At 52.1% G+C, this 25,847-nt stretch overlaps 1 protein-coding gene across 2 annotated transcripts in view; it reads right to left on the reverse strand.

Moving 5' to 3' along the window:
* Window positions 1-25,847, reverse strand: part of GALNT14 (polypeptide N-acetylgalactosaminyltransferase 14) — a 203,997-nt gene that overhangs the window by 26,894 nt on the left and 151,256 nt on the right. For both annotated transcript variants that reach the window (XM_047746907.1, XM_047746909.1), the window contains exons 3-6: window positions 13,667-13,765; window positions 7,624-7,691; window positions 6,411-6,476; window positions 6,137-6,258 (exon numbers count right to left, since the gene is read on the reverse strand). In XM_047746907.1, the coding sequence (XP_047602863.1) occupies window positions 6,137-6,258; window positions 6,411-6,476; window positions 7,624-7,691; window positions 13,667-13,765 (355 nt within the window). The remainder of the gene's footprint in view (window positions 1-6,136; window positions 6,259-6,410; window positions 6,477-7,623; window positions 7,692-13,666; window positions 13,766-25,847) is intronic.

Here is a 25,847-nt window from a genome sequence, read left to right on the forward strand (position 1 = left end):
TTGCTTCTCCTTACAGCCATTTCATTTCCTGGTTCAATCTCTCTCCCGAATGAGGCTGTCCTCTTATTTTAAACTCAGACTCACCAGGTGCCTGCTTTTATGTTCACAGACTTCGTCTGGCCCTCGGCTTCCACATGTGACTCATCCTGACAGTGACAAGGTACCTCGGAAGCTGAGTGGCCCATGTGGAAAGAAATGCTCATTTTCGATGCATTGCTTCTACCTCAGGGACATGCACAGACACTTCTTCTGCAGCCAGCATGACACCTGCCCAGCTGCCTCCGCTCTCCGGGCTCTCCTTGGGCAGTGTCACCTTGCACCTGTGTGTGTGCATGCGTGTGTGTGTGTGTGTGTGTGTGTGTGCGCATGCACGTTCAGCCATCCACACCCATTCCCACCCATGGACATGATCCCAAAGACACTCCTGGGACTTGAATTCTGACACGTTCTCACAAGTTCAGAGACTGAACTTCTGTGAGTCGGACATAGTTCTCATTTTGCCTTTGCTTGTTGAGTTTCCAGGTCTCTGTAGCTTTATGAAGTCTTTATGGGGAGGCTCGTATGGTCAAGGATTCATCTTGCCCACAGGTATGCTTGGCCCTTGCCCGGCTTCTGGGCAGTAACTTCTGAGCCCTCAGAACGTCCTGCCTCTGTTTACCTGCATGCCTTGGGATATACCAGACAGTCTACACTAACAGTGTGACTTAGGCTAAGGGCCTTGGTCTGCGTGCGACCAGCTCACCCTGACCTCTGGAGGTACATGGAGACCATGGGGGGCGGTCAGCCATATTTCTATGACTGATCCCCAAAACAAACACAAAGCCCAGACTCCAAGGCTTCGGTGGGGTGACCTGTACGTGTTCTACACCATTGCTGGGAGAAGGAAGTGCTGTCTGTCCAACCCCACCGGAGGCAATCCACCGGAAGCTCACGTCTGGAACTTTCTCTGTGTGCCTTTCCCCGCTGCGGAGTCTCACCTGCATCCGTTTTGCTATACTAAACAGCAATCATGACTAGAACAGCTTCGCTAAGTTCCAAGTCCTTCTAGTGAATTACTAAACCTGAGGGTGGTCTCAGGTTTAGTAACTGCAATCCTGGTTTTTTAATTTCTCCTCAATATTTGGAAAATGAAATATGAAATAAAATGCCGGTTGCTTACCTCTGGCCATAACCTTTCCGGGAAGCCGCCCAGGGACTCAGCCTCTGGGGTGCATGGGCTTTGGTACCCTCTCCCTATAGGTTCTGAGGGCTTTTGCCCTTCTCTTATCCCTGCTACAGCTCATGTGTGGTGTCTGCTTGAGTCATGGAGACCAGAGAGGTGATGAGGGACCTTTGGGGCTAAGAGCTGTGTGGAGACACGACCTTCAAAAGATGCTGTACGAGGCTGTATGCATGGGCCTTGAAGCCAAGATACAAACCTCTCTGAGGGACCTAGGGGGTCATTCCTGCTCGGTCCACCTGTATAGCCCTCAGCACCAGCCCTCAGCCTGCTGGGCGAGGGTGATCCTCTGGCACTGGCTGAAGAGGCTGAAGAGGACACAGGTCAAAGGCTGGCAGCAGGGTGGGCAGGTCGGTTCCTGCTGAGAAAGATGGCCTCTCCTCCTACAGGTTCTGGGATAGAGGGACTCTCCATAAAGATACCCAGACCCACCACAGGTCCCTGCTTGTGTGCTCCAGGAAGCTGGTCTCCAAGGCTAGGCTCACAGGTAGGTGTAATCAGGCAGCTGGACGAACCCCTGACAGACCCAGGATGGTACCCCTCCTTCCTCCTTCCCCAACACAAATCAGAGCCCAGGCCCCAACCCTGCCCCATGGACAGGAGCCCAGCAATGACAGAGACTGAAGGCACCACCCAATGGCCATCAGTGCTCCCTATGGTACACCTCTCCTTCCTCCACTCATTCATATAATTAAAACCATATTGGGAACAGGCCCTGAAAACATTCTGAGAGATGGCCACTTGGCGGGCTCAGCCGGTGAAGCATCCAACTCTTGATTTCGGCTCAGGTCATAACCTCAGGGTCGTGAGATCGACCCCCATGTCAGGCTCTGCACTGGGTGTGGAGCCTGCTTAAGACTCTCTCTCTCCCTCTCCCTCTGCCCCTTGCCACCCCTCTAAAAAAACAGTAAATAATAATAATAATAATTAAAAACAAAACCTGCTAGAGAGATAGATAATCACTCATTTGATCAACCAGCTTTACAGAACACTTCTTATAGTTTAGGAATTGTGACAGGTACAAAGATAAATAAGGCCTCACAGTCTAGGGAAATGGGGAACAGGGGACAGAGGATTACGATGGGGCCTCTAAGGCAGCCGGGAGGGATGGGTGCAGGAGAAGGAGGGGTCCTCGAGGAGGTGACAGGAGACCTGGGTTCTTGTCCTGACTCTGCCATCTAGAATCCATGTCACCTTAAACACACCAGCACACACTATAAAGCAAAGACAAATTATTATTTGAAAAACTATCTTGCCTTCCTCACAGGGCTTTTGGATGGAACAAGGGAGGGAGGCGTGTGAAAGACTTTGAAGCATATGTAAGCCATTATTTATATAAATTTACCAAATGTTACAGGGACTGAAATTTCTCAAAATCATTTTTTCCAACTAAAGAAATATGGAGATAAGGAGCGGGGGGGAAAGAGGCCTCTGTTAAAAAAATTAAAACCAACCTGGTGCTTGTTTCAAGTATCATCGAGTAACTGAAGGGAAGAAACAGGACGTCGAGAGGGTTCCGTACGGGCAAGACCAGCTGAGGACAGCTTCTGACAGCCCAAACCCAGCACTTTCTTATCTCTTTCTATTTTTGAAAATCCCAAACTCCAATTTCAGCTTAAAATTTTCCACTTCCACTTACAAGACAAATCACGTTTTACTCTGAGACAAGACACAAAGACACGTGTTAACATGGGCTGACACACGCCCACATCCCTGTCCTGAAGGGGAAGTCTCAGCTGAATGTTCCATCAACAGGGGTCAGCGTCTGGTTAAAAACCTCTGCAGCCCACAGAGGCTGCTGTGGCCCCTGCAAGGGGCAGGGTCCGACCACAGCCCCAAGTCTGTCCAACCAGTCCTCTGCTACCAAAGCTTTAGGTCAGACAGTGGTGGGGACCGGGGAGGGTGAGCCTTATTGTGGAGCCAAATGCCTCCCACAGGAGCACTGGACTGCAAGGAGCGCTCACACGGAGGAAGGAGAAGATGCAAGCTTCATTAAGGCTGTTCAAGGAAAGCAAGGTGCCCTAACATATCCTGCAGGGCCACATCAGCCTGGGGGGTGGGGGGCAGGCGTCCTAAAGGTCAAACCTTGAACTGCCACGTGACCCCACCATACCGCTCATTGGTATGGACCCCAAAGAACTGAGAGCAGGTACTTAAACTTACATACTAATGTTCACAGCACTGCTATTCACAAGAGTAAAAAGGTAGGAACAACCCAAAATGTCTATTAGCAGAGGAATGCGTAAACAAACTGTGGTATTCAGGCAGTAATTTCTGCGACATCGGACAACTTCTTTCTAGATACGTCTCCTGAGGCCAGGGAAACAAAGGCCAAAATAAACTGCTGGGATTACATCAAAATAAAAAGGCTTCTTCACAGGGAAGGAAACAATCCACCAAACTAAAATACAAGCCACTGGATGAGAGAATACATTTGCAAACCACCTATCTGATAGTTAGTCTTCAAAAATAATAAAGAACTTACAAAACTCGACACCAAAAACAAAACAAAAAAACCCCATCAATTAAAAAATGGGCAGAGGACCCAAGCAGACATTTCTCCAAAGAAGACATCCGAATGGCCAACAGACACGTGAAAAGATGCTCATCGTCACTCATCATCGGGCAAATGCAAATCAAAACCACAATGAGATACAATTCCACAGCTGTGAGAATGGCTACAATCAACAAGGCAAGGAGCAACTGTTGGAGAGGATGTGGAGAAGGAGGAAGACTCGTGCACCGTGGGTGGGAATGCAAGCTGGGGCAGCCCCTCTGGGAAACAGTATGGAGGTTCCTCGAAAAGCTAAAAATGGAGCTGCCCTACAATCACTCATCACACCACCATGTATTTACGCCCCCAAATATGGAAACGCTAATTCAAAGGGATATATGCACCCCTATGTTTATTGCAGCATTATCTACAATAGCCAAACTGTGGAAGGAGCCCAAGGGGCCACCAACTGATGAATGGATAAAGAAGATGTGGGAGAGAGGGGGAAGGAGGGAGGGAGAGAGAGAGAGAGAGTGAGAGAGATCCAGTGGAATAGTACTCAGCCACAAAAAAGATGAAACCTTGCCATTTGCAACATCACGGACGGATCCAGAGGGTATAACGCTAAGTGAAATAAGTCAGTCAGAGAAAGACAAATGCCGTGTGATTTCACTCACATGTAGAATTTAAAAAATAAAACAAATGAGCAAAGGGAGGAAAAAGGAGAGAGAGAGAAACCGAGACAGAACTTTAGCTGCCGGGAACAAACTGATGGCCACTAGAGGGGAGGTGGGTGGGTGGGGATGGGTGGCACAGGTGAAGGGGATTTGGAGCACGCCTATTGGGATGAGCAATAGATAAATTGTTGAGTCACCATATGGTACACCTGAAACTAATAGAACACTATGGTCACAATACTCGAATTAAAAAAATTAACAATGTGGTATATACTGTGATGTTGTGATACAAGACGAAATCTCCATGTGGTCTTTGTTTGTGGTTCATCAAACAAGAGCTTCTGAAACCTTTGGGATTTCGTGAGTGGAGGGGTGACGGGGCATCTGTGTGATCCACGGCAATCCTCTCTCACCAGACCTGAGTTTATGCTAATGAGGCAACTGTTCTAGGGTGGGGGGCATGGACCAACCACGTGACAGAGGGCTGGCACTTTCCGCCCCACCCCCAGCGCCCCTCCCCTCTGGGACAGAGAGGGGAAGATCTGGAAGGGGCTCCAGGGCCCTTCAACTACATGGTCTGTTCCTAATCTATTTCTCAATGCAGACCTCTTCACCTGGATTGTGGCAGAAGGAGGGGAAGAGAGGATTTTCCTAAAGGGCACTAAGTGTCCCTCTCAATCTCAGGGCAGGTGATCCCGTGTGATCACGTCTGGGCCCCCGTGTGAGAGCTCTGCTCACACACTGAGGTTCTCTCACCAGAACGAACAGAGTAGGGAAGGATTTCCCACTTCTCTGAGTGGTTCACACACAGGGGTTCTTTGGTCAACGCTGTCATTTTGAGGGGCGGGGAGGGCAGGGGAAGCAGGGTAGCTGCCGCAGAGAGCCAGGAGGAAATCACCACGCCTCAGGGCAGACGGTGTGGGGGCTCTGGTGTGCGTGGTGCCCGTCAGGAAAAATCAGCCCAAGTTACACCACTCCCCCCACTCCATGTCCTCATTTGCGAAATGGGTATCTGAAAAATACCCAGCCTCATACTTCACAGAGCAGCCGCGGGAGTCAGAAACGCAGGGAGGACAGCAACAGCCCAAATGCTAGGCTCCTACAACACAGGGCCTTCTGTAGATCAGGACAGGGGTGGACGGTCTTTGTGGAATATCGAACGAATGGGGAACATTAAGGTTTTTTTCACTTTCAAAAGTAGCGACTGAGAATGGAGAGAGGAAGCATGCAGAATTTCGGAGCAATTTAAGGGCAGGCAGAGGCCAGGAGCTCAGGTTTCTCAGCATCCCATCCACTTGCCTCAGCCTCCAGGCAAGGGTGATGCATGGGTGGAGGGAAGACAGAAGCCTCAGGAACTGGGGGACAAGAATCAGTTAACTCCGCTGCCTCCTTGTCACAAAAGGCACTCATCAGGGCTCCCTTTCTGGAATATTCTATTGTCTGGAATATTCTGTTGTCTGCACCCAAGAAGCTGCAGGCGTCATGTATCAGCAGCTGCCATTAGCCCCACTCACAGGCCTGCCGCGGGTGACAGCATGAAACGGAAACAGGTCCCCAACTTTGCCCCACCACTGCCCACTGTGTGACCGTGGATCTCAGTGTCTTCATCTATATAACATGGGCCCAGCGATGAGTCTCATGCCCCTCCCAGAGGGCCTGGGGGTGGGGCCATATGTGAAGTATGGGCTTGAGAGAGCCTAGGGAAGGTGGGGACACAGCCCCTGACCCTCAGTCTGCCCCACTCACCTCTTTGACTCTGTGCAGCAGCGGCTGGAGCCAGTCCCTGTTCACCTCGCAGTGGCTGTCCAGGAAAGTTAGAGTGGTGCCCTTGGCCACATTAGCACCCCGGATCCGGGACCGGACCAGACCTGTGGTAGGGACAGACAAACAGGCATGTGGGTGCCCCATCCTTTTGTCTTCCAGAGAGTTCACGGAAGAGCAACAGGACAGCCCCCACATGCTGAACACAGGTGGATGCACCCCCCAACCCCCCCACTCACGCCCCTCTGCACAGACCCACCTTGTCGCTCGCTATTGCGTATGCACTTCACCTTGGGCAACTTGATGAGCTGTAAGCAGTCCTCAGCTGTGAAGACAGAAGGTTATGTGGTGTGAGCGTCCCGGGACTCGCTGGAGCGATGTGAACCCGAAGATTAGGCAAGGCAGCCCAGCCTGCCGTCCCTGCTCCCAACCACAGAGCCCCGTCCCGACGCCAGCATGGTTGTGGGTTTTGGATGAGGCTGACCCAACACTTCTATCCATATGCAATGTGGCCCACTCTGTGCAAAGTGACCGCAAGGGGCCCTCTTTGGAGCAGGTCAGTCACACAGCAGCACCTGTGTGTTTACTAGGAAGCACTTCCTGACGGGGACACCTGGTATGGTATGGTCACCTGGAGAGCCTTTTCCTTTTCCATAGACCATTAAAAATATGAGACCAGAGTCCTGCTCACTCTAGTGGGGTCTAGCAAAAACTGCTGGGAGACCACACAATGGATGAGATGAATGTTGGAGTTTCCTTTTTGATTATGCACTTCCGATACTGGAGACCTTATCTGTTGAGTGATCTGTCCACTGTGCCCCATCACACAGAGCTGGCCTAACTCTCCCCATTCAGGGGAATGTGTCAGGATGGGCAGGAGGAGACCCTATCTTAGGTATCACCCCAGATCTGTCTCTGCCTTGTCTCCTTACCCCATCCCTTGCTGGATTTATCAACCCTGGGATGCCACCATGTTGGTTTCACTTCACTGGTCTACCAGCCTTAGCCTCTCTCCCGTGGAGCCCACCCAGCCCTTCATGGGAATGAAAGGAGAGGGTATTTCTGGCTGTGATCAGGCTAGCAGATGATCACAGATACAAGTCAGAAACTCTAGCGACAGCAATTGCTCTGGGTTCTGGGTCCTAGGGTCAATCCTCCAAAGGTGTCCCTGTCCAGAAATGTAGGTTGGGTGACAATGACACACATACACACACACACACACCAACCCAATCAAGGATCAACTAAATCTACTGCATATGTCCTCAAAGACTTGCAACCGGGAATCCAAGACATTGTTTCTAAAATGTAAGGTTCGTCTCCCTCCTGAGCCCCTGATGGACACTCAAAGTCTTCCACACGTGCTGTAAACCCAGGCTTTCCTCCCTCCCCGGAGAACCAGTGGCCTGGCCTCTGCCTGTTACGCAGGAACAGAAACCTTCATCTACAGAGCAAGGGGGCGAAGATACACTTACGGTCATTGCTGAAGTCATCCACTAATATGATCTCCTGGATCAGATTCATTGGCGTGCGGTTTAACACGCTGCGAGGCAGAGGAGGGAGAGAATTATGACGTCTAGCAGCAAACGCCTGTATTAACCAAGCTTTACCCAGACACCATTGTATTTGAGGAATGAAAACTCAGGGCAGCCCAAAGGGCTCGTGCAGTCACACGGCTCACCCGTGAGCCCCTGGGACACGACCCTGCCTCCAGCTAGTGAGTGCGGCCGCCGGTGCCCCATGCCAAGGCAGGAACACAGGAGTCATCCTCAGTGACTGCCCTCCCCCGCCACCACCCCAAACCCGGTACCGGGTCAGTGACCGAGACCTGCCCATCTATGAGAGAAGGTCACTCAAACCACTTCCACCTCGTCCACCTTTGCCACGGTCAACTTCTGCCCCATTTTTTGCAGCAGCCTTGACCTGACCGGGCGGTCCTCGCAGGGCCTCTGGAGTGAGCCTTTGAAGGCTTGATCGGATGGCTCATTGTGAGACTTCCCTCACTAATGCAGACAGACCAGCTGACAGAGCCTGCACAGTGGCTCTACAACACCCCCGCCCAAACCCTCAGCATGCTTGCTCTTCACCGTGTGGCCATGGCCCCGATCGGTAGCCTCCTCACGCCCAGAACCCTCGTCTGGTGGCATCCTGCTTGTTTCTAATGGGGACCCCTGTCTCCCTCGAAGCCGTGGTCTGCAATGCCCCTCCTGTGCCACAAGGACCCGTTCACTGCACCCCTCCCCCACAGCCACCTGCTACTTAGCGAGCACTGACTCTTTGCTCTTCCTGAGGCCTTCATCGTGCCCAACGCTGAGGGCTGGTTTGCTGGCCCCACGGGATGGTCGTGTCCCTGGGGGCAGGGTCCCTGTCAGGACTCTCTGTGCTGCCAGAGGCCAGCCCAGAGCCGTGGCCCGTCATTCCCTCCAGGGACGTGTAGTGCCCACCTCCTACGCTCTCAGCACTGGGTCCACGAGGAACAAAGGGGATGTCCTCTCTGCCTGCTAGCAGCCCACTGTCTAGGAGCTCCTTCTTACAAGCTGTGTGATCTGGGGCTAGTTACTGTTCTGTGTAGCAAGAAGCCCCATCTGTAAAACAGGGATAAGAACATCCGCACCTACCTCACCGGGCTGTTGGGAGAATTGGAGAGAGATTGTTTCTAGAGGATGTGTTCTAGAGGTGTTTCAGCACCATGTCTGGCTCGAAGTGGCAATTACTGCTATTTTGGGGTGGTAGGAATGAATGAATATTTTGGGATTGACTTCATGTGCTGGCCTGGGCTATGGATCTGGACTCCCAGGGCGAGGCTGGGTTTCCATGTTCCTTTGGGGTCTCCCAAAGGGGGCTGTAACCCACTTCCAAAACCCCCCAGACTGTACGGCTCCTCAGACAACTTCCGGGGCCACACCACTTACAGTGGGGTGCCCATGGTCCTGCACAGGTCGGAGAGGGGTTCACATGGTGCTGCTGGCGGAGGCGCTGTGAGTTCCCTCAGGAGGGTGGATCTGAGCCCTGTTTCTGGTGAGCCTCCCTGTCTAAGCAGGGTGCAGAGACTCTCCAGGAGGAGAACTTTGCCTGGAGGTACTTTTATTTATGAAGCCTTAATTCTCACCATGGCAACTAGTATAGGTGGGAGAGGAACCCTGACTCCAAGCCCTGAGCTCTGCTGTTGCGAGGTGGGGACAGGGAGGGGCAGGCGGTGGTGGGGGGAGACCCTCACCACTTGGGATCAATTGAGAGTCCCAAAGAAAACACACACCGACCCGATAACCAGTCTTGTAATCAGACAGGGAAGGGGGATGGGGAGGGAGGTAGCAAGAGAGGGAAAACCTGCTTGAAGAATAGCCTCTAATGAGGTTTGATTAAGGCTGCAGCTTCTGCGTGCGATTCCCCCCAAATCCCTGCCGGCTCTTTGAAATTCAAGAGTTCTCTTCTGTGAACATCAAAAGGTAAATCGTGTGCAGCTCCATGCTGGTTGAACTGAGAGATGATTAGCAAATAAAAAATGTCCAGGCTTTAAAAAAGAAAACAACCCAGAAATCGTCAGCACTAAGTGCTAATTAGACCATTTCCTGGTAACACCTGGCTTGTTTTTGCTCCTCTAATCAGAGCAATTGGAGTGAGAGCGGGGGACTCCAGGAACATGGGTCTGGACCGGGAGGGCCTGCGAAGGGCAGGTGTTCTGGGCTCCTGGGGTGGCTGGAGGAGGAAGGTCAAGTGTAGCCCAGGGGAGCTGACCTGGCCCCAGATGGTCCTCCCCAGGGCTCTCCTTCTGCACATCCACTGCCACTCCCACCACCCCACCCCTGGTTGCTCTGTGCTCCCCCTCCCAACGTTGCTGTCCCCAGTCTGTCCGCCAGGACGCTTCACTAGCCCCTCTGCCACGGAGCCAAACCTCCCTTTCCTCCAGCTTTGGATAAGCCTCTCTCTCCCAGGACTGCTCCATGCCCTTTCTCGACAGCCTCAGCTGGGGAGTAAGTGCTCGCCTCACTGGCATACCCGGGGCCAACTCTGCCTGGGAACTGTTCTAGAATGGGGCCTCCCTTGCCACAGCTCACTTCTCTGCCAGAGGGGGGCTGTGCAGCCAGCACCCACCTTCACCCTCCGCTTGGCTGCCGCCGTGCCCGTGCGGCAGGGCCCACATGGAGCCTCCTGGGGTGGGGGGGCGGCGGGCATGGCCGTGTGAGCAACGTGGGAGGCCGGGCGGTCCGCCATCCCGAACAAGACGCCAGGCTGCTCCTAGCCTTCGTTTTCATCTGTAATTACATTTTCCTTGTAAAGGCAGGCGATATTAATACTTGACCTACTTCACAGGCTTTTGTGCATCTGGAATGAGGAAATATATTTGAAATTGCTTTGTGAACTCCGAGGTGCTCTACGTGGGCTGGGTTTATCAACTGCTCCATAAATACCAGCGGAATGAAGACCTGGGGCCCGGCTGGCAGTTGAGTTTGGGCGCTCCGCAGCTCGGATGACTTGGGGTTAAGTACTCTACCCACGCCGGCTCGAGAGTGTCAGGGCCGAGGTGCTTAGGTACTTAGCTACTGAACCTACAACACCCGACTTCCTCAGCTGCGTGGAAGGTGCTGAGCACTGAGCTTGGCCCCGCAGCTGCTTTCAGAATCTGGGTATGGATAATAAGGAAGATTCTGGTTCTCAAAGGGTGATCCCAGGGCCAGCAGCCTCTACGTCACCTGGGGACTCGTTAGAAAGGCAAGTGATTGGGCCCCACTCTGGACTTACTGAGTTAGAATCCGGAGGATGGGACGCTCCAGGGCTTTCTGATGTGGGCTCCGGCCGGAGAGCCACACAAGGCGGCTGCCTACCCATCACGACAACTGCTGTGACTTGCACAGGCTCCCTCTGTGCCACGTGCTGCATCAAGGAATTTACCCACCTGAACTCGCTCTTCCCCATCACCATGTGAGGCAGTTATCAGTAGCTCTCGTCTTATAAAAAAGGAAACTGGGCAGAGAGGTCAAGGAGCTTGTCCAGGGTCACATGGTGGGTAGCAGAGCAGGCAAATCTGGCTGTAGGGTCCCATTTCTTATCCACCTTAATCTAAGACATTGCTCCTTGAAATCCAGGGTAGTTTCACAAAACAGCAATGGTTAAAGAGATTTGGAATATAAAGAGATCAATTGCACAAGCTCTTGAGCGCCTCTGGGGGTGGGTAGGGGTGAAGGATGCCCGGAAAGGAAGGGGACAGCCCTGGGTCTCACATATACAGAGGGACCCCCTGCAGTACCAGACAAGATAAACTGTTCCTCAGGGCTTATCTTCTCTTTGTTTAAGGAAAGAAGTACCCTCGTTGATCTGGGTTGTGACTCTTTCCCTCCCCGTCAGCATCCCCATCAGACTTCTGCTGGCTCTGAGTGCCACCATGTGTGCCCTTCCAGCCCCCAGTCCCACAGTTAACTCAGGAGCTCAACGGGCAAGAGGGCTCGGGCAGGGATGAACAGAGGGACGAAGGCTTGGCCAAGTGCTGGGGGAAGGGAGGGGAAGAGAGGGTACATTCAGTCCTACCCTTGAGCGTCTTTTTGTGAGAGCCTGGCAGCAAAGTCATCAGAATTCTGGAACATGAATGATGGAGGATCTTAGAGAAGATCCTTGCACTGGGAACAACAGGAGAGGAAGTGATCCTCATTCAGTCCCATCTCAGGGCCACTGATTTATTTGTGCCTTGGGATAGGGAGTATAAGAATGGTAGAGAATCCCAAGGAAATAATACCTGCCATGGAAATTTCTAGAAGTCATCTTCCTCGCTTCCCCCGCTAAAATTCCCCTTTACCCTGCTTAGGATAGAAAAGCCTGTCTGTTCACACACAGGTCCTCCCCTCATTCTGAGGTTTTCGTGTATCATGCTTGGATCGGAGACCGGGTGCCTGGTTTATATCAGAAGTTCCTCAGAGGCGGGAAATAGATCCATGGGCTCTCCTGGCAAAGCACCCAGTTTGGTGTATGGCCTGGGACTTCCTGGGGGCCTTCTGAAAAGTATGGTGTTGATGGGCCTCAAGCCGCCTTTCAGAACATAGTGTACCAGGCCTCAGGGAAGCCCCCATCAGGCCGGCGGATAGAGTCGCTGGGGCTGCGCCTCCCTCCCCCCACTCCCCAGGGAGTCCAAAACCCGAGTCTTGGCTCCCGTGCCTCCTAGCCCAGTGGCCAGGGGTCTCCATTCACCTCACGCACCCCTGACTTCACAGGTTCCAGATGGGACTGCAGTTGAAGTGAGAAGAAATGTGTTCCGGAGACCATAAAGCTCAGCATACATTTAAAATATTAATAACATTATTATAATGCATCATTATTACAATTATAAGGAGATGGAGGAGTAGCGACCCTGTGCTGTGCTGCCTACCAGACAGGGATGGGCTCATGCAGGCCGTGTGTCCTAGGGGCATGGAAGTATGCATGTGCTCTGTCCCAGGGTCAGCCCCAACACCAGGGCTGCTGAACACCACCCGGAGACTATCCTGGCCCATGGAGAATGCTGAGAAGAACTGAGGTCAGAGAGCAAGGGTTTGAACCCAGCTTCGCCACCATTGCTGAGCAACAGGAGGCTTTGATTTAGTGTCTCTGAGCCTCAGTTTTCTCAGCTGTAGACTGGGTACAGCAGCAGCCTCACACCTCCCCAGCTGAGAGCATGAGCTCAGGCATGTCTACACACCAGGGGCCTCCCGACTAATGGTCACCATTGCCACCATCTGAGATGCCAATGCAGCCCAAGACCCAAAAGAGGAAGGGGGGCCAGATGGAGGGAGGGGAAGAGGGGTATGGGAGCTCCAGAGTTACAGAAGGACATGGTATGCAGAAGGGGAGCCAAAACAACAAGGGCCAAGCCCCCAGGGCCCCCCGACTGTGTCCTGAGGAGAGTTCTGCTGGGAGCTGGTGCTGGAACATTTACATGTCTCAGACTCATGCAGGCCATGGGCCAAAGGAAGGATGCACCTGTTAGAGCAAGAGTGGGGTCCAGACTCAGAACTGAGGGCGGGTGGAGAGGCAGAGTGGGGCTGGGGCTGGAACAGAAGGGAGATGGCCGGGAAAGCAAAGGTCAGCCACTGCCCTCGGGCTGCTCTGATGCGTACCACGGCTCCTGGCCACGTGCGAAGCTGTGGTGAGGCAGGTGCTGGGAGAGGCGGCACTTGGCAGACGCAAGTTCTAATCCCAGCCTGACGCTGGGGTTGGGTATGGACTCCGCCTCGCCAGCCTCCACAACCTTGGCAGCTGTGGGAGTTAGAACTCATTCCAGAGGTAGTCTAGTACCACGGTCAAGGGTGAGAGCTCCAGGTTCTCTGTGGCTGCCAGTGACAGGCGAGCTGGAGAGCACCACGGGCCTCTGTCTCTCCCCTATGAAACAGGGTACGCGCTGCCCCCACAGGATTGCGGGGAGTGACGGAATGGATGCATGAGTGTGTCAGACAATGTGGGCATGGAGTCAGAAATGCCCGATGTTTTTCCGGCAGGGCCATTCCCCCTCCTGAGGGAGGGGCCTGGCGAGGCCAAGGAGGAGGGTCATCTTACCTGCGGATGGTTCTGAGCAAGGTGGAGCGGGCCTCGTTGTGGAAGGTGATGATGATGCTGGTGGGGGGGAGGTCAGCGCAGTAGACCAGCAGGGTGCATCTGGGGGAGGAAAGGCATGAGGACACATAAGGCCTTGGGGGGCAAAGCAGATCTAAACGGCTGGAACCAAGGGCACTGCGGCGGTCCCCAGTACAGACAGAGGCCTGGCGTCTGGGGGGACCACCCCAGCTGCATAGCACGGGTGAAGACCCCAGGGCAGGGAGAGCCCAGAATGACTGAAGCTAAATTGCCCACCTCCACAGGGAAACCTGGGCTTGGATCCAAGTTAAGTTAGCATACAGAACATAAACGTGGGACGAGTTCATGCACAGGGGCTTCTAGTGGCCACACCAAGCCTCCCCCAAGTCTTGGGCTCTGCTCCCTGGTCTGTGTCCATCCAAGTCGACAGAGGCTTCACTGTGTCCTGGGCCAGCAGCTCCAGCCCATCCCCCCCATGCTGACTCCTGACCTCCTGCCACATAGGCGGAAATCTGGCAAGTTTAACTAGGCAGAGCCCTAACACCCTGGCACAGACAATAAAACTCCATCTTGAAAAAGCTTTCATTTCCACGTGTCCAGGATCATTTCGTGTGACAATTACATCTGGGGTAATTTCAATTTAATACCTCGCTGCAAGGGAAAATTGTAGCCCACAGCCCGAAAATTACTATAATAATGAAAATAAACCCGCCAAGTGATGCTGGTGCCACCAGGGACTATCCCTGGGTAAGTGCTTCCTCCTGTTTCCAGCTCTTCCAGGGGCTGTCCAATTACACGGAGTGGTATTAAACGAGGAAGTAAATAACAGACATTTGGGGAGTCAAATGTTTCTTCTCTTCATTTTCTAATTTTGTCCTCGGCTCAGGGCTTTGAGTTTGGGGGTCTGGAGATCCAAGGCTGGACTTCCAGGGCCCCGGGAGCGGGCTGATACCATTGGCAAAGCAGTGTATGCAAATGTGTGGGTTGTTTGTGGTTTGGTTTTGTTTTTCTCTGGGAAGATGATTCATACTTTTCACTGGATTCTCAAAGAAGTCTGTGGCTGAAAACACTTTGTCTCATTCCTAGGCCAACGAGCCTGACGTTCCTTTGGCTCCCTGAGACTTGAACACGTTCCTCCAAAAGCAAACACTGAACAGGAGAATTTGCGCAGAGAAAGCGGGGCCCTCGTGCTCAGGGTCTGAGCACATCTGGGCTTGGGTCACCTGCCAGGAGCCAAGAATTAGGAAAGGAAGGCCCCAGGGGAAAAGATAGTGGAAAGTTCAGTCATGACCTTCAGGCCTTCCCTGTCCCCGCTCTCCCAACCCGCCTAAGACAAGGCCTCACCACATCATGTGAGCTCCGTCTACTAAGAAAACCCTCCAGAATCTACTCCTGTTCTGTTGTTCTCATGGGCCCGGCTCCCAGAGCCCTCACTCCTCTCAGGGATCCCTGGGGCAACCTACTGACTGGGCTTCCTGCCTCCACCCTCTGCCCCTGCCACTCACATCCTGTCTACAACACAGCTCTGTGCAGACCTTCCTCTGGCCAGAAGCCCTCAGTGGCTCCTGATGCAGGAGGTCCAAACTCCCTATCACAGCCCCCTGAGACCTCCCTCGGTGGCAGCATCATTTGCTGCTAGAACTCTCCTTTACTACTCATCCTAGGACTTCTGCATGGAGCAGCGTCCTTCCTCCTTTCTCCACCTAATGAGCTCCTACTCATCCTTCAAGATCCAGAGCAAATGTCCCTCCTGCTGTGAAGGCCTTCCCCATCTCGCCCACATAAGCAATGACCTGTCCTTTGTGCTTCTGTAATTCTGTACAGATCTCTTTTCCAGAACTTTTGGAAATGGGACAGTCTTCTGCACCTGAATATGAGTTCTAGGGAACCAGTCCCCTATCTCTAAGGAAGGACGCTTGTCTCTCTCCACATCCCCAGAACAAGAGTTCAGCATACTAGATGCCCATTCATGGGGAGAGGGAGAAGGAGATTTGGGAAATGCATTCCTAGCTCAGCTGCTGACTTAAGAACTGATGGTTTTTGAAGGTGTGGCCACCAGCATCCCTGAAGGTGTCCAGCAAATCTCATCTACTGGTCCTCATGCCTTGCTTTGTTCTGTCCCTCACTGAATCGGGGCTAGCTCCCACGATCAACAGAATATGATGGAAGTGACCGTGGGTGACACCTCCAAGGCCAGAAACAGTGCAGGCTCTGCTTTGGCCACCTGGAGGGAAACCAGCTGTCGAGGACACGCAAGCAGACCCGTGGAGAGATGCTCATGCATGAGAGAACAGAGGCCTCTTGCCCCCGCTGCCACCAACTTGCCAGCTGCGTGAATGAGCCACCCCAGGAGGGAGTCCCCCAACGCTAGCCCAGCCAGCAGGTGACAGAAGTCCCAGTGGCTCCACGCCGGACCTCCCAGAACTCCGGACCCACAAATACTATGAAGATAAGCAACAATTCCTGTGGTTTTAAGCTACTAAGTTTGGGCAGTGATTTATATGCATTTGCTAACTATTATCAAACGGGAAGGAAAATGCTTGGACATGGCCCCCAGGGAGAAGAGGTCTTGAACTTGCCTATCTTCATATAGAGACCTGAGTTTAAATTAGGATCAATGAGGGAGAAGGGCGGGAGGCTAGTTGAGATGGACTTGGTTGGTGGGATGGGGAGGGAGGCCCTCGGCTGCTGTGCTACAGGGTCCGTGAGGGTGTGGAGGGAGTTGGGAGACCCAGGCAGCGGGGGAGGCAGCAGTGAGCATGGTGAGTGCTGAAAGAAAGAAGGTGGATGTCAGGGAGACGAGGGGTGATCATCTGTCTTTTCCAGGAAGGTAATAAAGCTGAGAGCTTTGCAGGACCTCCTCGTCTCTGTCAGAGAGGGGACAAAAAGAAAGACTGACCCGAGTGACTCCCAAGACCACGACTGGCAGGGTTGGGCCAAGGCTCAGGTGCTGGCACTACCTTGGGGATGGCCAAGGGACCCCAAACCCCAACCTTGGTGATGGAAGTTCTTTAGGGCAAGTTGGTGCGGGAGGGTGGTAGTGGGAGCCGCTCAGAGAGCCTCCGGGGACAGAGGCTATTTCTCCTGCCTTGGCCAATGCAGCTGAGGGAGGCAGGCGTGTAAATGCACAAGGGCCCAGCAGCATGCACACACGGGCGCCTGCAGACCAGAGAGGCAGACATGACGCCACCTGGGCTGCTGAAGTCTTCACAGACAAGGAAGTGCTGGATGAAGTAGGGATGCACAGAGAGAAATGGGGTAGTGTCCCAGCCCTGGCATGGTTCTGTACCCCCAGGTTGAGTGCCACATGAGATGGTTCATAGAATATTGGCCGGGGGGTCATACCCCACCAACTGGCTGTAGGACTACGGGCCAGGCACCTCCTCTCCAGCTTGCTGTCTGCTCATCTGCAGGACAGGGGTTGGGCTCTCCTGCTTAAGGGAGCACAGGAATCAGAAGCTCTAACTGTAACTGACCCCAAATAAAGATGGTTGATGTGAGAGAACCCCACAAAGACCGTCCTGCAGCATGAGCTCGACTGTGTGGCTGGACATTGAAATGACCTTTCCGAGCCTCCATTTTTCCTTCTGGAAAGTGGAGACAATTTTTAACTTGCATAGTTTCCCCCCTAGATTATTTCTATGTTGTTAGGGAATAGTCCAAGCTTGACAAACCCGCCGGGGCCGTTATCTTCAAGAGCGAGTTCAAATGTGCAGAGTACTGCTCCCATTGGGTGGTTCTGTCCTGTCTGACAGAGGGTGAGGGGCCCTGAGAGGCCCCGAGGGGTGTGAGGAGGCAGGGAGAGCAAAGCAGCCAGCATCGGTGTTAGAGAAAGGAAGCCGGACTGTGATGTCAGTCTGAACCCTGACTCTGCTGAGAACTGTGCTGTGGGCCCTCGGGCACATCGTTTGCCTTCTCAGAGCCTCTAAAATGCAGACAGATACCTCCCTTACAGGCTTGCGGCGAAGACCACAGACTGCAGACAACGCGCAAGGTGTTTAACAGAAGCCACGTAAACGGCTGTGAGAATTCTTATTAGCACGGCTCTGGGTGCTGAACCAGCCTCCATGCCCTGTTCTGCGCTTAGGGACTAGAACCATGAACTCATGATTCCAAAAAGGAAGGGGCCTTGGAGACGACCCAGTTCAACCTCCTAAACTGTGCAGAACTTGGTGGTGTGACAGGCATTGGCGGGAGGCCGGGCAATCATGCTCTGGGTCCTCATTCCCCTCCCCCCTCCTGCAGGATAAAGGACGGGGGCAGTTCTTATCTGGGGGGCGGCGATCCCCCCAAGAGCTCCAGTGTACACAGGCCCAGGGAGAGTGGGCAGCAGGGCACTGCTCTGACCTCGATGGCGTGGGCAGCCTGGCGCCTGGGACTTCACGGATTCTTCCCTCTGACCCTGGTCACAGAGTTTCCACTGTCTCATCAGACCCTCAAAACAGCTTCTGAGAACCTCCACTCCCCTGAAGAGAGGACCTGGGGGGCTCCAAATCTCACTCAGGGTCACACACCTGGAGAGTGACTCAGGCGAGCTGAACCCAGGTCCCATGACTTCTAACTGCCCCCCTGTCCCCAGCACCCCACTGCCCTGCTTGGGGACATTGGCACTGGCAGCAACAAGGCCGAGGGGCAGAGAAAAATCCTTCGGACTGGACTCCGTGAGGAGTAGGCTCAGAGGCTGGGCTTTCTGGGAGAAGGTTCTAAAAGATTAATCAAATGGCAAGATCTATTAGGACTCTGGGGGAATGGCAAAAACTGCCAATGCTGAGATCTGGCACCCACAGACGGACGGGAAAGCATGTTTATAATTTATTAAAGATTCAGGGGTTTTACTGGCGAGAAGAGCGAGTGAGCAGGAAAGATTGCGGTGGGGGTAGAGCCCAGAGGAAAGGCGGACCACACAGTGTGGGGAGACTGACGCCAGCCCGCCCACAGGGGCTGCTATCCCCACGACCCCACGACCTCCTGAATAACGTACGCTCCGCTGAGCTCACTCCCCATGTGCAGTTTTTTTTGTTCTGTGCTTCTCCTTTTTCTTTCTGAAAAATTTAACTGAGGCTCTCGATTTCCCCAAGTTCCGGTGTGTCTTCCTGAACCATCAACTTTTTGAGTGCTTAGTACCACTAACCGGCCAAGACACTTCCATGGAGCTCCTGAGACGCCAGCCCCAGGCGCAGGAAGGAGCTTCTTCCTCTTCCATCTCTTTCCATATCTCCATCATCAGTCCCTGCTCCCCTACCCATCCCTGCCCCGTCCCTACACTCCAACAGGTGCCAAGGTGGGTATGTCAGAAACATGCTAAGTGAAGGTCGCTGTCAGTTCCCATAGAAATGTAATGTGCACATGCTTTTTTAAAAAATTCATTATTTTATTTATTTATTTGAGAGAGGGAAAAAGAGAGAGAGAGCGTGCACACAAAGAGGCAGGGAGGGGCAGAGGGAGACGGAGAAGCAGACGCCCCACTGCTGAGCTCAGAGCCTGACACAGGACGCTGGGATCACAACCTGAGCCGAAGGCAGATGCTTAACCAACTGAGTCACCTAGGTGCCCCATGCACCTGCCTTTTATTTTGTTGCCAAAACTGATGAAATGGACAGCTGCCTCTAAGCACTGTTATGATCTCATCACCATCCCCAATTTATCAGTGGGCAACAGAGGCTCCTGATGGTCCTATGTGGGCCTGCTGGGGCTGGTAACCAGGTCCTCTGACTCCTGGACACACACCTTCCTCCTACAGCATGCTACCCTTATGGAAGAAAAGACATGGCTATAAATTATTAACATCTGGTGTTTGACTCTGCAAAGTCAAAACAGGAGGGAGTGAAGGAGAGGAAGACCCAGGAACTCAGATAATAATAATAATTATTGTCACCAAAATGTTGATGGAAAGGCAGGCCCCTGGACTCCCCCACAATTGACAATGGCACCAAAAGCGAGAAGAGAGGCTCCTGGAGGGGGGCTCTGACATCCCAGAGGGAAGACAGAGGGCAGTTAGGAAAAGGGCAAAGGTCACACAGATATGCCACAGAATTTAAAGGAGATCACACAGGCCTGCGGTGGGACACCTGGGTGTGTTACCACTCAGGGTCTTGGCAGTGATCTCCCTTCTCTAAGCCTCAGCTCCTGGTCTACAGTGATGAAAATTCCACCTCATCGTGTTTTTAAACCATTACTTCGGGGCGCCTGGGTAGTTCAGTCGGTAAGCAACCGGCTCTTGGTTTCCGCTCAGGTCATGATCTCGGGGTAGGGAGACCAAGCCCTGTGTCGGGCTCCGTGCTGTGCGTGGAACTGGCCAGGGATTCTTTCTCTCCCTCTCTCCCCCGGCATACAACCCCCACTTGTGGGTGCATGTGCTTGCTCTCTCTCCCCCCACCAAATAAATAAATAAATAAATAACAAAAAAAAAAAAACCCTACTACTTAGTGACGCCCGCTGCTGGGCACTGTGCAGGGCACCTGGTGTATTTAAATGCTCACCACAACCTTATGAGGGGCCACTGCTTGATGGACTCACTCAGGAGGAGACTGAGGCATAGGGAGGTTAAGTAACTTGTAGCCAGTGCAGAGATTTGAACCTAGGCCTGCTAGCTGTCCTCATCACCATGCCACAACTGTCACCATGCCACTACCTCTCCACGCCAGCACCATTCCAAGCACTAGGATATCCAAAAGCCTCCAGCTGCTGCTAAGTCCCATCTGTGTGCCCTATGCCCTGAGGACCCATGTGTCCCCACTCAAGTTACCAACCCAAGAAGCAGTTTCTACAGAGCTCTGGAACCTAGCTATTGCAGCCACCTGCTCAGAGGGGAGAGATGGGATGCCGCTCCTGGGCAGTTAGAGGAGGACAGGGAAATGGCTGACTGAGCCGCCACTGGGGGACCCTGACAGAGACTCCCACTTTCTGCCTGGATGCAGCCAGCAGAGTTGTGATTTCAATGAGGCCCTGGGCGGGGGAAGGACAAACCGTGCACACCTATTTCTAAATAGCTAGTGACCGTGACTCTTACAGTCCTGCCCACGTGGCAGAGGGCAGACTCAGGCAGAGAGATCGAATGGGCTATCTTCTCTGTGTGTTCCATTTCCCAAGCTCTATGGACACGAGGGCCAAGAGAAACACAGGCATAGTGTGGGGGTGGGACCTGTTTCCTGGGAGAACACTGTCCCCGAAGGAGTGACAATTTGAGGATTTCCAGGTGCAGGGGCATGGGGGCACATCCTCTGTCCCTCCCATACTTTTGTCTCATCTCCCCATGTCATGGCTCCAGCCTTGATGAGACCAGCATCTCCTCCCCTCAGTCCCCAGGACACGAACACCCACCCCAAAGCTGATGGGTGTGTAGAAGGATGAGGGGAGCAAAGCTCAAGGCCCAGGGACCTTTCCAGAATGTCAGCTGCCCTGGGACAGGGACAGCGAACATGCTATCTGCATTGAGAATCACAGGTTCTGTATTTAGAGCTGAGAGCTAATACATTTAGAGCTAATACATTCCCGAATCAGTTCTCTGTAAGGAAGCTGGCTCCCAGCCAAGCGGAGAAGGAAGATGGCCAAAAGGTACAAAATGCCAAACCTGCACCTGGCCTCTGGGTTCAAACTCGAGTCTTTAGAAGAGAAAAATGCAAGCAGTATAAAAAGTATGACAACGGTAGAATCAGAAATTCCTTTTAATCTCATTTCATGGGCAACACGGATACACTGTAAGGCATGAAATTTTTATTTCATGTCAATTTCACTGGGATTTCACATGCAGATTAATTTGTTCATCCACATAAACATAGAGTGCTCCTAGGTCTTGCCTCAACAGCTGTCCTCATTTAGGATTACAGAAATCCTGCATCTCATAAATGATACTAAGAATAACAGTGAGATCTGTGACTCCATTGTGCTGCCACATTTAATTGCTGAACTCATTATTAAATTCCTTTATGCTGGGAAGAAGGTTCATGGGCCAGGGCTGGGGAATGAGCTGCCTTGAAGCCTGGTCGGGTACTGTGGTGGGCAGCAGATGACCTCCAACTCCCAAGTCTTTGTGTCGTCCCCGCCCCTGGAGCATGGTCTGACCCCGGTGAGTGGCTTCTCAGCAACAGAACACAGCTAAAGTGTTGGGATGCCATGTCTGTGATCAGGTTAGGAAAGACCGGGACATCCATCCTTGTGCTTGTACACGTTGGTGAAGCAAGATGCCACGTGGGGCTGTCTCACATGGCTAGGAACTGAGTGAGCATGGCCTCGGGTCAATAGCTTGTGAGGACTGGAATCCTGCCCAGAACCACACAAGGGAGATGGGATGAGGGTCCAGCCTGGTTTTGCCCTCAGATGCCAGCAGCTCCAGCTGACCCCTGGATTCCCGCCTGGGAGAGCCTGCAGTCGAGGACACACCTGAGCCACGCCCCAATGCCTAATCCCCAGAAACTGAGATGATAAATGTCCTATTAAGCTACTAAATTGTGGGTAATTTGTTATGAAACAAGAGACAATGAATATAGGCCCCCTTAGCTACCTGAAGGAACAAGGTCAGCAGCATTTCTCACTCCCCGGGGGGCAATGATAAATCCTCTTGGGCAGTTGGTAGCTGACCCCACAAGGTCCTTCCAGAGCCCCTACAGGACCCTCTGGTGGCCTCCATCCCCCAAGATGATGCTAGCTATGGATGCCTGAGGGCCCTACACACACAGAAAAGTTCTCCAGTAGTACCTTTTGGGCTTGTCCCAATCTTTATAGATTCAACTCCCTTAATATGAACCATACAATACATAAGAAATTGTCTCTTTGCTCACTTCTCCCATGGATGGGAGTTGACGCTGTCAGTCCAGCTCAGGACCTGCAGTTCATTTATTCCTCCTCGGGGTACCCCCTGGATTTCTCAGCCGCCGACTCCCTGTGGCATCACATTTCTAAGACAATCTACATGTTGACCATGCGAGGGCACTTCCACAGATTAACGGCAGCCCACAGATCAGAATGGTGTTTCCAGAAAATAGCTCTACAAGCCCATTTTCCTGGCAATGTAAGAAGTCCCCCAGGCATCTCTGCTGACAGACTGGATGCTAACTGGGGAAAGAGGACACTATGATTTAAAGGCCATGATATTGAACACCTGGGTAGCTCTTTGTTTTGAGTCAGGTCATGATCGCACGGTCATGGGATCGAGCCCTGCATCAGGCTCTGCACTCAGTGTGGAGTCTGCTTCGGATTCTCCCTTCCTCTCCCTCCTGCTCCTTCTCTCTCTCTCACTCTCTCAAGAAAAAAAAAAGAGGCCATGATAAGGCCTCCCCTAAAGGCCCAGTCTCTGCTTCTACCTTGTTTTGCAGCTCTTGGCAGCTGGAAGACCTTTCTCTCCTGGACTCCAGACGAACCCCGGAGTTGCTGCAACATAGAAAGTACCACAGAGAGCATCTGGCTGGGTGCCCCCTACACTGGCAGCTGGTGGACAGTGTCTCCAGGAGAAGCCTATGCGTGTTCTGTGAACGCAGTTGGCACAAGTCAAGTCAGTTGGGCAAATGAGAAATACTGGAAGACTGCTAGATCACCTTTCTGGTGATCGCCAATACACATGAACATGTTACAGGTTCTGAGACCTGCTAGCCTACTGTTTACCCAGCTTTGACCTCAAAACCCGCCCCCTCCCACCCGTGCATTTTTTCTTTTCTTCTAGCACACCACGCCTTACACATAGTGGGAACGTGCGCATTTACTGGATATACAGGGAGGACTGTGTGGGACACAGGTTTAGAACACATTGCTTCCGGCTCCCTCTATATTCACCGATGGCGAAACTGAGGCCCTGAACTGACCTGCCCAAGGCCACCCAGCTAGTTAGTGGTTTGGCGAGGGTCTTCTGGGCCTTACCACTGAACCTGCTGTTTCCTTCAAGGAACCAAGCTTGGGACCCCTGTCAGATGACTCAGAGAGGCCCCAGGCTCCAGTCCACATAGTGTTTCTGTTCACGTCTGCCTTCCAGTGCCCTCTCACCCCCCTCCCTACCAAATCCTACTACCAACATCCCTACTGCTCCTCCATGTCGCTAAACTAATGGAAACTTTTCAGTCTTTGCTTTACTTGTTATCTCTGTAAAATGTGACATGGAAGGTCACACATTTTATTAAATACTTGGTTCTTTGCCCTCGGCTTTGGTGAAATCACCTTAGTGTGTCTATCCTCTCCTTAGTCTGTCTCTTCTGGGTTTTCCTCTTCTTTCCCTCATCTGAAATTCTAGTATCTCCTGCAAATTCTAGTAAACCATCTTCTTCTCAGTCTAACTTCTCTTTGGATTACTCAACTTTTTTCCAAGGCTTCAATTTCCTATCTATTTGCTAATGAGCCCAACCTTATTCCTAGTCCTGAAGAGCACCTTCCCTTGGAGGTCCCCATGAGGTGACCTCTTCACCTACGCTCTGCCTTCAGCACCTTGGCCAAGCCTGCTGTGCCTTTTGCGTTCCCCAACCCACCATCTATGATGTGCCCAAACCCAAGCGATATTCTCAAATCCTGCCTCTCCCCAGTCCCCTAACCTAACTAAAGGCCTAGGCCTGTCAATCCCTCTTACTTATCTCATGACCTGGCTGTTTCTTCACATTCCTATCATGTCTTGTCTGCATTACCGCAGCAACTTCCCAGCCAGCTTTATCCCCTTACAATCTATCCAGCATGCTGCAGCTAAAACGATCTTTCCAAACTGCAAATTTTTAACATGTTTCAACGCTACCTAACTGCTTGCAAAATGAAGCTGAAACCCTTAATCACAGCTTCCTATCCTAGTGACCCAGCCCCACTTCTGACTCCTCCCCTGCACGCTCCAAGTTTCGGCCAGGTTCTGCCTGACCCACTCTTCTCTCTACGGACCTCTGCAGGCATGGCCTCCCTCCCCGTGTCTGAAATGCACTCTCCTCTCTTTCAAGGTCAGGCAATTTTCTAGTCTTCTAATCTTGGCTTGGAAGTTACTTTCCCTGGAAAGCATTTCTTGATCTCCCCAGGCTTTTCCAAGGTGCTCTCCTAGGACATCTTCGTAATTGATTACCAAACATTGTGAACTTACTTATCTGTCCCCTCTACTACTGGCTGCACCGAAGGCAAGGACTCATTTGTAGTTGGGACCTCAGAACCTAGCACAGAAGACCTACAACATAGGTCTGAAGAATGAGTGGATGCATCCGTGAGGGAGGAAGCAGGTGGGCGCCCACTGGGGAGAAGTCAGAGGGGACAGTGTCCCTTGACAAGTTATGAGTTACATCAGCTTGAGGGAACTCCTGAGCTCTAAGCTGAGCAAGGTCCCAAGGTCAATCATACAGAGAAGAGAGACCAAATAAGTCACTAAGATTGAAGTTGGAATATGGAGCCCCAGTGGCACAAACAGGGAGCCTTGCATGAAGGGTGTCCTGGGAGACACCGGGGACAGTCATCTGATGCCTGTGGAGAGCTCTGACATGTTGGAATTGGAAATACCCAACTGTATTTAAAGGGCCGAGATGTTCTCCTTGTTTACCAAAGTCCCAGGGATGATGAACACTGTTCATGGAGATGAAAACACTGTTCATCGAGGTGTCCATTGAACACTATTCAAGGATGATGAACACTTGCTCTCTCAAATGAGGGGAGACAGACTGAATCCTACCTGGACGGGGTTGCCAGACATGGCTCGGGCACCCTCTTCATCCAGACCCTCAGTGTCCAATGCGGTAGCCACTGGGCATTGGAGTGTGAAATATGTGCAAGATTGCAATGACTTTGTATGAAAAAGAATGTAAAATAGCTCATCACACTCACTGTATGTCAAAATGGTCATATTTGGGTGTACTGAGTTAAAATGTATTATTAAAATTAATTTCACTTGTTTCTTTTGCTTTTTAAGACATGACTACTAGAAGATTTCACGTTACCTATGTGGCTTACGTCTATTTCTAATGCACATCGTTGTCCTATATATTCCTCAAGCTTAGCTTGTATACAATCCGATTTCACATTTCACCCTTAGTGCCAGACAATGGTTTCTAGATGCTGGGTTCTTTCGTATGAGTAAAATAAAACCTTAAAAAATTTATAAAGACCATTATTAGGTTTGCAACATTTTATTTTGTGGGAGAGAACATATTTTAAAAATCCCATCACCTAATATCATCCTTTCATAAAAGGCTGTTTAAACACTAGAAAAGGCTGCAATTTCAGA

The sequence above is a fragment of the Lutra lutra genome, chromosome 9 (assembly GCF_902655055.1).
Source record: "Lutra lutra chromosome 9, mLutLut1.2, whole genome shotgun sequence".
In the NCBI taxonomy this organism is placed as follows: Eukaryota; Metazoa; Chordata; class Mammalia; order Carnivora; family Mustelidae; genus Lutra; species Lutra lutra.